Genomic DNA, 18,337 nt, shown 5'->3' with positions numbered 1-18,337 from the left:
TAGTTCATGTTAAAAAAATGGTTGTAAATCAGGGAAAAAATTAACCGGAACCGACTGTATCATGTTTACAACTCAAAAATTTGAAATGTATACAGGTAAATAAACTCATAGATACCAGGTTTAAAATTTAGAACGCAATCAGAATCATCACGTAATAGACAATAGACAATAGACAATATTTTATTCGCACAAACACATTTACATTAAATGGTTATGGCATACAAAATTAAAACAATAAACTGACAATAGTTAAATTGATTATAACTATATTAGAGTGACAGTGGTATTCACAGCGAAGAAGAAAAAGGCTATAAATATCAACAGTTTACACATTGTTAATGTTCATGAACAATTATAAAAAAGAACACAAACAAAAATTAGGTTGCATATTAAACAAAGTTACACAGATGTTCTTAATAAAAGACAATCATTAATATACTTTATGGTGATTTTTATAATGACTGGTAGACTGCTATTTAAAAGTACAGTCAAATGATTTAATGTTATAGTGGACTGCAATTTAATAAAATTGAAATTAAGATTTTTATTAATATTTTGTATATAGGTATCCCTTAATGATTTATAGCATGGACAGATTAAGAAGAAATGGTATTCATCCTCAATTTCTTGTCTGTTACAGGATAAGCAAATGCGTTTATTTCTTTCAATGTTGGTATAACGCCCTCTTTCAATTGCTAGGGAATGCGCACTTAGTTTAAATTTACTGAAAACTGATCGGTCGGTTTTGAATTTACATATATCAATATATGGGGGCCTTTTTCTAATTCTTTTAGTATGACAAAAGAAATTTAATTTTTCACATTTATTGATAGAACAATTCATAATTTGATAAGCCTGGTCATAGATTCTTTGTTGGATACTATTTATGTGATATTTTAAATTAAAAGTATTAAAAGTGAGATGACCAAAACCTAATTTATTTAACCAGTCTTTTACAATGTTAACCCATTTACTTGTTTTCTCTACATTATTATATATTTTATGGACTAAAGTGTTAGGAGAGTTTACAATGTGGTTTAGAAATTTTATAGCTGAAAGGTGAATTTTAAAGTACAAAGGGATTCTGTTTGTCTCAGTTAAACAGGCTACATTTGTTGTTTTGCACTGTACTCCTAAAATTTCTTTAATAAATTTAATATGTAAATGTTCAAATGGATCTGAATCTTTGAACACTTGGCTTACACCCCAAACTTCACTTCCATAAAGAGTTATTGGAACAACTAAAGTATCAAATAATTTTTCAAGCATACTGCAGGAATTATCTAAAGAGACTGTTTTTTTAATTTTAAACCAAGCTTTTCTTCCTTTTTCCATAAGATTTTTTTTTGAATGATTTAAACTTCCTGAACAATTTATAGTTATTCCAAGGTAACAAATAGATTTAACAGTCTCAAGATGTTCTTTTTCTACTTTAAAATAATTACAATGAGATTTTCCATTAGAATTGAATATTATAATTTTTGATTTTTGTTTGTTAACATCAAGTTTCCATAGGGAACAAGATTTAGTTAACTCATTTAGTGCATTTTGTAGCCCTTCTTGGGTTTCAGACAATAAAATAATGTCATCTGCATATAATAATGATGTTAGTTTAACATCTCCTATAATAATTGGTTGAGTGTTTGCATGATCAAGGTCATTTACAAGGCCATTTATATAAATATTAAACAAAGTGGGGCTAAGTACATCCCCTTGTTTTACTCCGCAATTTGATATAAATTCATGGCTAATACCATTTTGAAATTTAATTCTGCATTTGTTGTCATTATACATTGATTGGATGACGTTAAAAAGTTTGCCTGGAAGTCTGTATTGGAGTAGAATGTAGAATAAACCCTCCCTCCAGACAGTATCAAAGGCTTTTCGCAGATCTATAAATGCTGCAAAAATTTTCTTTTTTTTAGTTTTATATTTGTCTACAATAGACTTTAATGAGAATATATGTAATATCAACTCACCATATACAGTAAACAAGTTTCAACAATACAATCGAACTCTAATGTAAATTCAAAAAGTAAATAATATCTGACATAATTAAACGCACTGTTGTTGTACTATGATTAACAATGGAAACCATAAATTCTTCAGTGCTGGTTGATATTCTATTTCTGGATTAATGTTTTTTCTGAAATAGTGGTGTAAGCTGAAAACAATTATATTCATAAACCGGAGTTATTATCAATGTAACATGTGTAACAGATAGTGTTCCATCCAAGGAGAAATTTATATGCATATAGATACACAAACAATATTTAGGGCGACAATTTAAGTCGGACATATTTCCGTCACAGTAAATACACATATTACAGAACTAAGTCATATATATAATATTTAACTTTCCTATTGATTTTAGTATGTACCAACATTCACTTGGTAAAGCGTGTGTACTCCAACTATTGGGGGAATATATAGAGGAAAGAAGATACTTACATAGGAAAACCTGATGTGTGAAAAGGAAATGTGTTACAAGTGTCTGAACAGGAACCTATAGATTTTAATCAGTTCTAAGTCAAACAAAACTTGCAATCATGAATATAATGATGAAGGATACAGAAATATGTGGTAAGAGAAGAATATCCCCTTTAAAGTTTGATATCGTTATATTAATTTTCGAAATGTAAAGCTTTCAATTTTGATTAACCATTTTTCCGATTCATATTTTTTATACACCATTTTATTAGCTCACCTGGCCCACTTGGCAAAGGGAGCATTTCTAATCACTTAGCGTCCCTCGTCCGTCGTCTGTTAAATTTTACATAAATCTTTTCCTTTGAAACCACTGTGCTAAATCTAACCCAACTTGGCCACGATCATCATTTAGGTATCTAGTTTAGAAAATGTGTACGATACGGCCATTCAACCATGATGTCCGCGATGGCTAAAAATAGAACATAGAAAAAAAAAGTAGATTTATGCTCGTATCTCTGAAAAAAAGCATTTAGTGATCAGTTTATTTTAAATCTATGAGTTTGACAGTCCCTCTGGTATCTTTCGTCCCTCTTTTTAGGAGGTTTTTGGTTATTATGTTGAATATTATCATAGATAGAGATAAACTGTAAACAACAATAATGTTCAACAAAGTAAGATCTATGAATAAGAAATCATGATCAAAATGGTCAATTGACCCCACAAGGAGTTAAGTCCTTTAAAGATAAATTTTATAAAAATTTCGTCAGTTTTTTTAATCTTACACAAATTTTCTCCTTTTTACTTTAGATTGAACCAAACTTGGCAAAATCAGCATTAGGGTATCTAATAAATGTGTCCAATGAACATGTCTGCCAACCAAAATGGCATACATGGCTAAAAATAGAACATAGGGAATACTCAGTTTTTGACGTATATCTCTGAAACAAAAGCAAACGTATATCGGTTGCATTATTTCATACATCGATTGTAAATAAAAATATCAGGTGAGCGACACAGTCTCCTTGGAACCTCTTGTTTATTTCTTCCACGTACCAGCATGGCATGTTTTAAACGAGTTATCAAACTAGGAATTCATATCAATACATTTAGTATGTTAGAGTAGAGGTGGAGAAATGAAAGTAAATAAAATAAAAGATGTGGTATGACTACCAATGAGCCAACTCTCCACAAGAGACAAAATGTCACATAAATTAACAACTATTGCTTATCGAACGGCCTTCAACTTAATCTATGTTCCTGCAGTGCTTACGTACAAACATGTACTCCTTGCTTCATTTAAACATAATTACTTGACCAGAGTTTAACCAAATTAATAAAAAAAACATATACAGTAACAAATAGTTTAAGAAATAACAGATACAGCATATTGTTTTTTACGGTCGATGATCTTTTTTTGAGAAAGAGAAATATAAAATTGTCAAAGTTCAATTATATCAAATTGTTTGAAATAGGGGTTGAAGAGATCAGAGGAACATTCAAACGCATAACTGACAACGTCATGGCTCAAATATAAACAGACAAACATAAATAATAGTACACACGACATAACATAGAAAACTAAAAACTAGGCAACACGACCCACCAAGAATAATTTCAGGTGCTCCGAAATGGTAGGCAGATCCTACTCCACATGTGGCACCCGTCGTGTGGCTTATGTTATTACAAACCCGGTCAATAGTCTAATTCGGCAGGACACATTCGTGAAAAAGGGAACTGGATTGTAGTTACTATATATGAAACATATCTGATATCATCTGTGAAACGGATATTCCATAACGGTCAACCAACTCGTGATTGCATCTGTAAAATTAACAAAAGGAGGATTTCAACTTCAGCATTTAGAACTATTGGTTTAATAGCTTTCTAGTAAGCAGCAACCCTCTATCAAGGAAATCATGATAGGAAATACAAGCCCGGAAATATCGTACAATTGTGAGATATATACTACGTATGCACGCTCTGCAGGAATGTTGCTACATAGAAATGTCACAATAGGGAAGCTGAAATCATCTCTTTTGCTATCTTAAAGTGTTTTTTTTTTCTTCAATCGAACCTCATTTTCAATTTCTAGATGTAAATCAAGATATGAGGCAGACTTAACTATGTCTTTAAAAAGTTTTAAAAATATTGTGAGTTGTTCCACGAAAAAATCATATGGATTTTTTTATTTATAATAAATAGATTGCACTTTATTTCAATATTTGTATATACACATAATGATTCTTAATAGTTATAACATATCATAAATGTTTTTCATAATAATCATAAAAACTGTACACATTTATAAGTTAAACCGGAAAAATTTTCATCAAAATCGGAACTTAATAAAAGTTTGACAATGTTTAAAAACAATGTGATTTAATTTGAAATATATTAAGAGGAATTTCCGAGATAGAAAACACTTATAACTATTTATATATATTTATTAAAATTTTGTCCCGAATATATGCTGAAATCAATTAGATGAGTATAATAAACACTTTTAAATAAATGTTCATGTCGTACAAAATAACCCATAGGAACTATCAGGTTCACCCACCATTTTCTACAGAAGAAAACGCCTATACTTAGTCAAGATTATAACAGAAGGCATCACTTCGTTTGATGTGTTTGAGCTTTTGATTTTTGCAATTTCAATTTAGAATTGTCCTCGTAGATTGGTATTTTTTTTTTACATTTAACAATTTTATAATTTTATTAAAATGAAGCTTAATTGTACCTTGTTCCTTCATTGTCATAAAAATATATGTGTTACTCTTTTCCAGGAAATAATGGACATTTGATTTGAGATATCAACGTCAGATTTTATTCATATCAACAATAATAAAAAAGAAGGCAAGCTATAACCATCTACAACGTTGTTTTATGACGGTCCTTTGTCATTTCTGTGTAATACAAACAGTCTGAACTTTTGTTTAAAGAATTAACTATTCAAAAAGATGGCTTCTCTTTCTCCAGAGGAAGAAAACTATGTTAGAATGAGTTTATTGCTGACAGGGATTTCGCCACGTGCAGCTAGAGCCTTGTTTGATCGTGAATTCCACCCATCATGTTTGGACTCTACTTTGAAAAAGTCATACAACAAACTGTTTGATTTGAAAAAGAAACATGTTATAAATGCGACTCAGTGGAACCTTCTGTTCACGTGTTCACCTGGTAAGTTCAATGCCTTGTTATTGATTGGGCAGTCAAATCTCAATCTGTAGCCACCAAGTCATGAGTAAACTTAAGTTTTTGTAAACTAAAATCTTCATACAAAATGGAATTAGTTTTTTTTACAGGTTTCACTGTATGCCATGCTAGTCACAATTATCTTTTCTTTCTGACCTACAGTGCACAAAGGGTCATGTTAGCTGTTGTACTCACTTTGTGTCTGTCAACCGTTTGGTTGTACCTTATTTGTTTATCATCTGTCTGTTGTCCGTTAATTTATTCAAAATTTTCTTTCAAACTGATTTAACTAATTTGAACCAAAATGTGTCTCTGCTTCATCTCATGTCTACTATAAAAGAGAGGGGAACAATATCCAAACGGAAATTCAAACTAAAGCGTAAAATGGCATAAATTGAAAAATAACAACAGACAAACAACAGCGTTAACGTTCTGATTTTCAGTTCATCAACCAACAAACCAACATAGATATCGATTCTAAATTATCCAACAGCAGTCAAACAGTCGTTTTTGATAATATCTTACAGTTATAGTAAGAAAAGAAAACTTAGAAGCCTAAAAGTAGTCATCATGCCAAGCTCCATATACCTTGTAAATTTCAGTAAAACCTGTTGACCTGTTTTACAGTTATCGCTTTGGTTAATGATTTTGTTTTCTTTTAAAGGTGTATAAATGATATAATTGGTTCATACTTTGCAAAAGTGTAGTAAATAAAGGGATATGTGCAATACATAACATATGATATCTTGTGTAGATAGAGTTCCACGCTTTCTGCACGTTACGAACTCTCGAAAAAAAGTGGTTTTAGGGGTATGTTTGGTGGCATCTTTCAAAGCTTATCATTTTGGTATCTAAAATACATCAATTGGCTGTCCAAAGTGCTCGCTCTTTATCCAGATCAATATTATTACAGAATATACCTATTGTTCTTATCCTGCATATGTATGAGATATAAATCACCGAATGGAAAGTAAATATAAAAATCAATCTCTCATTGTTTCTTGCTTGTGTTTCTATAGTTTTAGAATTTTTATTCTTTATATTTACCATTTGCAAGCTTATCATGTTTAATTTTTGTAAATCTTCCAGATTCCAAAACATTTGATGTCATTTTAATGATAACATTACTGAGAAATCTGACAACAGTTTCGCCTCCTGCTCGTGGATTTGACGATTTACCATATGTCACGGAAACAACGCCAGGTGCAGATTTAGCCCGAATCAAACACTACAGGAATTATATGGCTCACCAGGGCCATGGAAAAATAGACACTCCATTTTTCAATACTGCTTGGAATGATATAACTAGTGTATGTACTAGTGCTATTTGATAATAATTTTAGACACCTTAAGGTTTTGTTTTATCTCTATTTATTTATAAAACACAGGGTATATGGACTAATTTTCCAACTAAATACTGCTTCATTTTCATGCTAGAACTTGATTTATATGTTGAGTGATACTACAACAGATACTTGATTTTTGCAATCATATCCTGTCAGGTTTGTTTTTTGGGAATTTTGAATTTTGAATGTCCATATTCAAAAATGGTTTATTCTATCATCTTAGGTTTGTCCTTACATAAAAACCTTTTTCTTTTGAAAGCCGCACGGTGACCTATAGTTGTTATTTCTGTGTTATTTGGTCTCTTGTGGAGAGTTGTCTCATTGGCAATCATACCATATCTTATTTTTTCATATTTCATATTTTTACCAAATACTTCTAACTTATGAAAAGGTAAAAGTCTGCAAAAAGACAGTTTGTCCTTCCAGGCCACATTACAGACATCTATCCCATCCGTTATTGCTTGTATCATAGTTTAAGATTAAAATAAGCAGTATACAACGCTTGCCTTTATTTGCTCTTAATCAGCAAATACCTAATTTTCAACCAATATTTTACAGGCCATTGATAGATTGGGTGGACAGCAGATGCAGCAAGAGTGTGATCATCTGAAAATCAGACCTTTAGATCAGACAAACCAAGAAATAATGTTAGAAATCAAACGGTCTAATGATGAAATCAGGGATCTAAAAGCATCATTTGAAAGACTAGAAATGTCACATACTGAAATAAAGAAATCCCACGAAGTATTACAAGAAGATCATGCTGATGTTTCAAGAAAACTTCAAAAGCTAGAAACGTCTCAGAAGGACACAGTACCATGGAATGTTAGAGGTAATCATTAGTACGCTTTTTTTTAACATATATAGTAATTAGTATCGGTTACGAATTATTCTTCTATTAACTAGAAGTTACGCGAAATTGTCAGATTTTATCATAGACTATGATTTGTATATAAAAAAAAAACACTTCTGTGGGAAAAGATAGAAAACTAAAGGTAAAATTTACAAAGTATAACTAAAGACCGAACTCCAAAGGAATTTAAAGATTTGATCCGCCATATCTACATTGGAAAATGTCTTTATCAATTCAGAAATATTACAGCTGTTATCCATTCGTTGGTTGTGTTTGATTTTTTGACTTTGCAATCTGAATAGGAACTTTCCGTTTTGAATTTTCCTGGAGTTTAGTATTTTGGTGATTTTACTTTATATTCTACACCGAAGAAGTTGTCTTCAGATGCCAAATCAAATACTACATACTACTGTGATAAATATGGTCACAGATGATTTTAGGAGATTCATGTTGATAATAAGGTCCCTAGTTCCGAGACCAAGGTTATAGTTACTAAAACAAAATAATTGTTGAACATATAACAAATAAAACCAAATTTTCAACTAAACAAGTTTTTTTAAAGATGGAGGTATAGTTTACCATCACCAGTGTCCTTTTATTTGAATACAATTATTTTGATTTACTAAATTTAGTAATTCAGCCAAGGAACTTTCATTTTATAAAACAAATGTTGTGATAATTAATTTTGGCTATAGCGAATTTCACAGTTTAAAAATTTAAAAATCCAATAAAAAAAAATAATTCTAGCATAACTGAGGGGAAAAATGTCCAGCAAGTGATGGTTTAATCCTAAGAATTCTCTGAAGAATTTCATAAAATTGGACAACCTATCAAAGAAGTAATGCTCATTCGATGTCAATTGTTAGGAAATTTACTTTCTTCAAAACTATCGAAGAATGAGAGAATCTTAAACATATATCAATTACAAGAACGATAAGAACTAAAATAAGTTAAGATGGCCAAACTCACAAATTGACCACACCTAAAATCAGGAAGTGTGTTTTTTGTAATATTGTTAATTTGAATGTCATTTAAAGACAAATTATCTATAAAAAAAAATTAAAATAAAAAAAATTGTCAACATTAAAAATGTGAATCAAAAGCAGATCTACAAAAAGTGTCAATTGATCACTTATCTTTGACTGTTTTCTGCCCTAAGTCAGATTGTTGTCTCTTTAACAAATCATTTCGATTCTCAATTTTATTTAAGCAAGCTACGATCTATAGGTAAGTTATCACGGCAGAAATTGTCAAGCGGAATCTTTTTAAAGATATTTGCCGAGATAAAAACCCGCGTATTATTGAGTCACCAGTAACAGAGAGAAATTAATAACACGAAAAATCAAAATACTAATGAAATCAAAATCGTTAATTTTTAGTTTTTTTCTTACATTCAAGCTTCATGAGCTTGGTCGTTAATCTGTTCATGTTCTCTCATGTTGTGAGTAATACGATTTCAAGTAAACAATAGCGAAAACTATTGTGAATTAATTCTGTTTGTTTTCGTAATAAATGAGTCAAGGGCTAATTCAGCAGACGATTAAATAGAAAATAAATGAGTTTTCTAAGAAAATTTATCTAAAATAAATAAGGCAGATACAACAATCAGTAATAAGCCGACTTTACATATTCGTTGTTTATATATATTTATATATTTTTTTTAACTTAGAATATTCTTTAAAACGAAAGGGAATACAAATGCTACCTATAAATAACATTTTGATGTTAACATTGGGAATGACATTACATTATTTAAATATGTTGTTTACAGGATATTTAAGTATTAAAGAAAGTTTTGCAGACTTTAATAAAGCACAAACCATTCGATTAAAGCTTTTCAAATAATATGTAGGTATTTATGACAAAATGGAGGTCAAGTTTAATATTTTCAATTTTCAATTTCTGGTCCTTTATCTATTGAAGAAAATACAAGTTAACGCTGTTTCCTTTCACTTACTTATGATCTGTTCAATCTATATCTTTTATGTATTTTGTTTCTGATGCCAGATGCAGGTCATGTCTATAATCACAACTTACATTTTCGTTTTCAGGTACTTGATAAATTGAAATATAGGCATCGATGGTGACAGATAAAACAAACATGAAATTCTTTAAAAATACAAAAAACTCTTTTTAATGGCAGTTTAACAACTTGTTTCTTGTTGATTTTCCGACAAAATAAGTAGATTAAAATAAACTGTAAAAATGCAGAAAAATAAAGCAAAGATCTACAAATCACAAAAAACTCTGTTTACTGGCAGTTTAGCAACTTATTTCTTGTTGATTTCCGACTAAATAAGGTAGATTAAAATAAAATGTAAAAAAGCAGAAAAATATAGCAAAGATCTACAAATCAGTAAAAAAGCCAGAGTCCTAAATTGAAAAAAGAATATATAAAGACAAAAAAAACCTACACTACTTTATCATGTTTATAAATGTCTGAAGCCGAATATTTCCAAGCAAATCATGTGACAAACCAAAACAGCTAATAAGCTATATGACAAAAACAAAGACGTAAAAATGTTAGCCAAATCCATTTCAAGTCAACTTTGCATAAGGAAGATTTGATTCTTAATAATGTATAAATTTATAAACAAACAATATAGAAAGGTTTGTTATAAATTTTATCAGTACGACGTACTACTGAGCTGATGAAATCCCTGGGTACTGAAAGTCAACCAGCAGTAATTATATATATTTGGTAGGCATGGGGTATTGCAAATTTGTACTACCATGCATTACATTTTTCCAAGTAATTGCATGCAATGTGAAATGCAGCAATTTCTTTCATTAAATGATATTGTAATATAATGCATTACTTTAACAAAAAGTTGTGTAATTCAATGCATTACTTTTTTCACATACTACATCTTTAAAATATTGTTGGAGATTTAACTATAGCAGAATTTCAGATTTTTTGAATAACTTAGACTATATTAATCATTTGAATATGTTCTTTATTTCATTTCATTTCATACATTTACCTTGTCTTGATTAAATAAAAGATTATAATATATTGTTATAAAACACAAACTAGTTTGTTTTACAATCAATATTTTCACCATTTTAACAATTGTTCATTAGTTAAGCTCAATGTTAATTATATAATTGGGAAAGAATTTCTCAGTAATAAATTTATTGATCGAAATTAAAAAAAACAAAAAGTACATTTATAGAAAAAAAAGCTTACATTAAGTTTAAATAATAAAAAAAGAATTAAATTATCTGTTTTTAAAATGTTTGACTTTTCTATTCACCTAATAAAATTCACGAATGTAATATGTAATTAAATGCATTACTTTACAAAAGTAATTTTATTGTAATGCATTATTTCGATGAATGAATGTAGAAAGTAATTATAATATAATGCATTACATTGCAATTTAATTCGCCCCATACCTGATATATGGCATATACCTATTGCTTTAAAAAAAAATGTAAATACTACTTTATCAATATGCGTCCGAAACGCCTTTCTGGTTTTAACGATCAAGTGTATTCATAGCCGAATATTTTCAAGCCGAGAATGTATAAGAACAAAAACTGTTGAAGATCTGTATAACTTAAAAGAACCTTATAATTAATAGCCAAATCCTTGTTAGGCAAACTTTGCCCGAAAGAGTTTAAAACTCAGTAATGTAGAAGTGCTTGAATAGCAAAGACGTAAAATCTAGGGTTCATCTGAGCTTATTTTCAAGGTTTATGAATAAAATTGATTGTTTTTAGTTAAGACGTTTCTCAGATACTATCACCATTTGTGAACTATATTTGATGTATGGAATGAATGCGTAGTATACCTATCGTATGGATTAGTTCATATGACCTTTGCTTCATTTTCATGGTTCATTGGTCAATGTTAATTATAAATGACTAGGACTGATATTATATTGTTACAAGTAATAGGCTACCTATATTTGGAGTATATAATGATTGTAAGGTGTACATGTATGTCTGTTACAGTTTATCGGACTATGACCTCATTAACATGGACAATTAATTGATTTAAAGTTATGTAAACTTGTAGTAAAACCTCCATATTACCGAAAATGAAATCAATGTATGACATTCTTTCTGTATACACTTTTGCTTAAATATATAATGCTGCTACAATTTCGAACTAACCACAAGTTGAAGAAAGACAATCGACAATAATTTACATTTTTTTTTATTTCAGAACAAATTAACAAAATACTTGTAGACTGGGGGAACGATGTAAAGATGTTTATAAAAACAAGGGCTGCCCAGCAAGTACTAAAATGTTTACAGGAGAATAGTTGTGTTACTATAACTGCAGGTTCTGGTGCAGGGAAGACAGCAACTCTACAATATGTTGCTTTACAAATGTCAATTGAAGAATATGATGTTATTATTGTGTCTGATCCAGTTGACATTATTAAGTTTCACAATCCGAATAATAAAGCATTGTTTGTTATTGATGATTTGTGTGGAAACTTTTCCATTGACCAAAGTGATATCAAAAAGTGGAATCCACTAATTGAGCGTATAAAAAAAATTCTGGAAAACAAACGAACAAAAATAATTGCAGCATGTCGATTACAAGTTTTTCAGGATGATAAATTCAATATTTTATCAATTTTTAAGTCATGTGTATGTAACATGTTATCAAACGAAATATGTTTGTCAAAAGCTGAAAAACAATCAATAGCAGAGCTGTATTTAAAAGCAAAAACCTCAGAGATTGCCGACCTTTATGATTTATACGATTGTTTTCCTCTTCTTTGTAAAATGTGGCATGATAATCCTACCTTTGATGTTGTAGATTTATTTCAGAAACCATTTTCAGTTTATGAATCAGAAATTGACAAGCTTTTTCAGATGGGACATTATACTAAATACTGTGCTTTAGCTTTATGTGTCATATTTAACAATGAATTGAAGGAGGAAATATTGACAGAAGATATTGATCCCGCAACCAAAATTGTTATTGAGAACACATGTCAGGCATGTAAACTGAACCGAGGCGTATCCTTACTTGTTATAAAGGATGAACTTGACTCACTTACAAATACATATGTTTGTAAGAAGTTAAAGAACTTTTGTGGAAACGAATATTTTTACACAACTTTACATGATAAAATATTTGACTTTTTAGCCTTCTACTTTGGACAAAAAATAACAAATTGCTTGATAAAGAATGCAGATAGCTGTCTGATCAATAAGCGATTCTTATTAGAAAAAGCGGAGGACATGGATCAATTTATTACCGTTGTTCCTCAAAAATATCACCAAAATTATATACAGAGATTAATTGATGAATGGTCAAAGGGAAATGTTAACAATATTTTTGATAATATTAATATGAGGAAACCTCAGTTCAGATTAAAACTATTGGTACATTTGAAAAAACTTGATAAATCATGTCAAAAACAACTGGCACAGACCTTCGATAACGAAACCAATCAAATGGATTTTCATTATTCTTGGCCTTGTAAGGATATAAGATATTGTACAGCCTTGTTACATTTTTGTTCAATTGGAGATATCTCTTTGATCGATTGGTGTTTACACAATGAAATAGATATTAACCAGTGTACACATGGTAATCAGTCATCTGTTATGATTGCTTCTGAACATGGTCATAAAGAAATTGTAAGGATGTTGTTGGACAGAGGAGCAGACTTAAAAACAATTGACAGATATGGTCGGTCACCTTTAATGAAGGCTTGTACACACGGTCATATAGGAATAGTTAAGATATTGTTAGACAGAGGAGCAGACTGTAATAAATGTGACAGTTCTGGTCAGTCACCTGTAATGATTGCATGTTAACATGGCTATACAGAAATAGTTAAGTTCCTTTTAGACAAAAGAGCAGACTTTAATGATTTCGACAATCGTAGTCAGTCCTCTATATTAAAGGCTTGTGAACATGGTCATATAGGAATAGTTAAGATATTGTTAGACAGAGGAGCAGACTGTAATAAATGTGACAGTTCTGGTCAGTCACCTGTAATGATTGCATGTGAACATGGCTATACAGAAATAGTTAAGTTCCTTTTAGACAAAAGAGCAGACTTTAATGATTTCGACAATCGTAGTCAGTCCTCTATATTAAAGGCTTGTGAACATGGTCATATAGGAATAGTTAAGATATTGTTAGACAGAGGAGCAGACTGTAATAAATGTGACAGTTCTGGTCAGTCACCTGTAATGATTGCATGTGAACATGGCTATACAGAAATAGTTAAGTTCCTTTTAGACAAAAGAGCAGACTTTAATGATTTCGACAATCGTAGTCAGTCCTCTATATTAAAGGCTTGTGAACATGGTCATACAGAAATAGTTAAAATACTGATAGATAGAGGTGCAAATTTGAATAAATCTGATAATGTTGGTACGTCACCTCTACTTATGGCTTGTAAACAAGGTAAAACAGAAATAGTACGAATGTTATTAGACAGAAAGATATATCATAATAAATCTAATGATAATGGTTTAACACCTTTACTTACGGCTTGTGAACATGGTTACACAGAAATTGTAGAGATGTTGTTGGATAGAGGGGCAGACTTTGATCAATCTGATAATAAAGGGTGGACACCTATTATGTTTTCTTGTAGATATAATCGTTTAAAAATATTGAAGATGTTGGTAGGAAGAGGGGCACTTAGTGAAAAATGTGACAGCTGGGGTCAGTCACCTGTTATGAGGGCATGTGCACATGGTAAAACAAAGATAGTGCGATGGTTATTATACAGAGATCTTAACTATAATACATGTGACGAACTTGGTATGTCACCGATAATGAAGGCAAGTAACGGAGATAACCTATGGGACCGGTCACATGTAATAAATGAGTGTGATAATACAGAAATGGTTGGAAATTGGAAAGACAAGAGGGTAAACTATGATAAAGTTGACATTGATGGTCAGTCAGCATTAATGTATGCTTGTGAATTTGGACATAAAGGAATAGTACAGTTGTTATTAAACAAAGGGGTAGACTTGGAAAAATGTGACAATGTTGGTAAATCAGCTTTAATGTATGCTTGTGAATTTGGACATAAAGGAATAGTACAGTTGTTATTAAAAAAAGGGGTAGACTTGGATAAATGTGACAATGTTGGTAAATCAGCTTTAATGTATTCTTGTGAAATGGGTTTTATCGAAATAGTCAATATGCTGTTAGACAGAGGCGTAGATTATAATAAATGTGACAAATCCAATCGATCACCACTTTTGGTTGTTTGTCGAAATGGTTTTTCCGATATTTTTCAAACACTATCAGACAAAGGAGCAGACTGTAATACATTTGATAATCGTTACAATACGCCATTAATACAGGCTTGTAGATTTGGACATACAGTCATTGTACAAAAGTTGATAGAAAAGGGAGTAGACTCCAATAAATCTGACATTAACGGTTGGACATCTATTGCATTTGCTTGTAGTAAAGGTCATACAGAAATAGTAAAGATGTTGTTGGATAAAAAGGTAGACTGTTATAAGTTGAACACATTGGGTCAGTCACCCATAATGCATGGTGTTGTGTATGGAGACATTGAAATAGTAAAGCTGTTGTTCAACAGAGGAGTAGACTGTAACCAATGTGACAGAAAAGGAAGGTCACTTTTTATGGCGGTTTGTGCAAGAGGGCTAACAGAATTTGCCAAAATATTGTTAGATAAAAATGTTGACTATAATAAGTGTAATAAAAAGGGCTGGTCACCATTAATGTGTGCTTGTAGAAATGGACATGAAGAAATAGTAAAGATGTTGTTAGAACGGAGAGTTGACTTAAATAAGTGTAACAAATGGCGATGGTCAGCTACACTGTATTCTTGTAAACATGGCCATCAAGAGGTCTTAAGGATGTTGATATTCAGCGGAGCAAACATTGATCAATGTGATAACAATGGTTGTTCACCTATTATGATCGCTTGTAAACGTGGCCATACAGAAATCGTTGAGATGTTGTTAAATACTAATGCAGACGTTATAAAATGCAATAATAACGGACAATCACTTCTTATGTATGCTTGTAAATATAGCCAAACAGAAATAGTTAGGATCTTGGTAGATAAAGGGATAGACTATAGTAACTGCGACAAAAAAGGAAGGTCACCTCTAATGTATGCATGTAAATATGGTAACACTGATGCAGTAAGGATTTTGTTGGAAAATAAAGGAGACTTTAATTCCAATTATGCTGATGGTTCTCTCCTCTTAATGCATGCTTTAAAAAATAGTCATAGAGAAATTGTAAATATACTAGTGCATAAAGGAATAGGGTTAAATGAATGTGACAGCAGCGGTCGATCTCTTCTTATGAAGGCTTGTGAACATAATGATATTGAAATAACCTGTTTGTTATTAGACAGAGGAGCTGAGTTGAATAAGTGTGACATATTTGGAGAGACACCTCTCATGAAGGCTTGCGAACATGATGATGAACAAATTGTAAGTTTGTTGTTAGCAAAAGGAGCAGATTATGATGGATTTGATATAACTGGTCAGTCACCTATAATGAAGGCTTGCGAACATGGATCCACAGAAATCGTTAGAATACTGTTAGATAAAGGAGCAGACTTTAAAAAAATGGACAAATCCGGTCAATCACCTGTTATGAAAGCTTGTAAACAAGGTCATGAAAAGGTTGCAAGTTTGTTGTTTGATAAAGGAGCAGAATTTGACAATTTTACATAATTGGTCAGTCACCAATCATGACAGCTTGTGAATATGGTCACACAGAAATAGTAAGGACATTGTTGGATAAAGGAGCAGACTTTAATAAATGTGACAGCTCAGGTCAGTCATCTATTATGAAGGCTTGTGAAAATGGTCACCCAGAAATTGTATGGATCTTGTTAGATAGAGAAGCAAACTGTAATAAATCTGATGATAAGGGAAGCACACCTTTAACAATTGCTTGTAGAATTGGCCATACAGAAATAGTTAAATTACTGTTAGACAGAGGAGCAGACTATGATTACCGTGATTTTGATGATAAATCACCAGTAATGATAGCTTGTGAACATAATTATACAGAAATAGTAAAGGTTTTATTAGACAGAAGAGCAGAATACATTAAAGTCAATATGTCTGATAAGTCACCTGTCATGGTAGCTCATTGCAGTGGTAAAATAGAAGCAATCGAAATATTTTACGATAGAAGTACATACTATAATACAAAATGACAGTGAAGGCGTGTCAAATGGAAATACAAAAGTAGTTAAACTGTTACTACACGGAGTCATGTATTCAAAGCATGTGAACAGGAGTATACAGATCTATAAATAGTAAATAGCAAATAAAAAGGAGGAGACTTTGATAAAATTGACTGGACTGATCATACACCTTAAATGACAGCTTGTGAAAATGGTCATACAGAAAAAGTGAATTTGTTATTAGAAAAAAGACTGAAATGATCAGTCAGCTCTTATGAAAGTTTGTGAACATGGTCAAACATAAATACTAAAGTTTTAGACGGAGAAAAGACTGTAATAAAATCATTTAAAATTGAACAGGTTTGATCGATCATCATTAATGATGGCCCATTAGCATGGATAATCATTAATGATGGCCTGTAAATATGGTCATACACAAGTAGTAAGTATGTTGATAGAAAGAGAACAGAAAGGGATAAATGTTACTCCGAGAATCAGTCACCTGTATTGACTTTTGAACGTGGGCACGCAGAAATATTGAAAATCAACCGATGTGATTATATTGACCAGGCATCTGTTATTAAAGCCTGTGATCATGTTCATAGAAAAAAAAGTTGAAATGCTAACACATGTAGAAAGTTGAGCAGACTTTGATAAATGGGATTTGAACGGTCACACACTTTAAATGATGGCTTGTATGAATGTTCATTAAATATGTAAAAATGTGAAACTCATACCACATATTCCTATATCTAGATATAAAAGCAAACAATAATGTATGTTGTAATAATAGTAGTTTCACACTACAAATTGCTTGTCTGAATTGTCAGTATGATATAGTAACTATGATTAATAAACATGCAATAACATATAAAAAAGTCAATGTTGCACTTTTCAGAAAGGACTAAGACAACAAGAGCAAATGTATTTTAAAGTATTTAGCTATATCTTTGTTAATTGTTTATTTTAGAGATTTCTTCACAGGGAATTGATATTGATTTTATATTTCAATTGATATTGATACATATTGTATTATTGTAAAAATATGATCTTCTATTTTGGTAACGTTTTTTGCTAAATACATATACGAAGATGTGGTGTGAGTGCCAATGAGACAACTCTGACAAATTATCTACAATCTCTAACATGAACCTATTTTTTGACAGTTTTGCTTTAAAAAAAATGTAAAATAGCTACTCTATAAAAAATAAGTATGAATTATGAATCACCTAACAGCCTTAAACAATGAGCAAAACTCACATTATTAGGTTAGGCATTAAACATGGCAAAGGAGGGGCGAAATTTACCAGTTTGACAGTCAAACTCAAAGATCGAAACTGACAACGCAATGGCTGAAAAAAAACAAAGGGATAAATAATAGTACACAA

The 18,337-nt window shown here is 31.0% G+C and overlaps 1 protein-coding gene across 1 annotated transcript; it reads left to right on the top strand.

The window, feature by feature from the left end:
* Positions 1-2,104: 2,104 nt before the first annotated feature.
* On the top strand, positions 2,105-17,999 carry LOC143069456 (uncharacterized). The gene is made up of 5 exons (XM_076244098.1): positions 2,105-2,583; positions 5,217-5,607; positions 6,712-6,932; positions 7,527-7,800; positions 11,996-17,999. The coding sequence occupies exon 5, from the start codon at positions 13,795-13,797 to the stop codon at positions 16,486-16,488; it is 2,694 nt and encodes an 897-aa protein (XP_076100213.1). The 5' UTR covers positions 2,105-2,583; positions 5,217-5,607; positions 6,712-6,932; positions 7,527-7,800; positions 11,996-13,794; the 3' UTR covers positions 16,489-17,999.
* The last annotated feature ends 338 nt before the right edge of the window (positions 18,000-18,337 follow it).

This window comes from Mytilus galloprovincialis, chromosome 3 (assembly GCF_965363235.1).
Source record: "Mytilus galloprovincialis chromosome 3, xbMytGall1.hap1.1, whole genome shotgun sequence".
NCBI classification, from domain to species: Eukaryota; Metazoa; Mollusca; class Bivalvia; order Mytilida; family Mytilidae; genus Mytilus; species Mytilus galloprovincialis.
The sequence above is the reverse complement of the archived record's forward strand: the minus strand, read 5'-3'. Positions and strand labels throughout refer to the sequence as shown.

Bases quoted from the DNA above. Each gene is read 5' to 3' on its own strand.
- LOC143069456 (XM_076244098.1), top strand. From the start codon at position 13,795: ATGATTGCATGTGAACATGGCTATACAGAAATAGTTAAGTTCCTTTTA.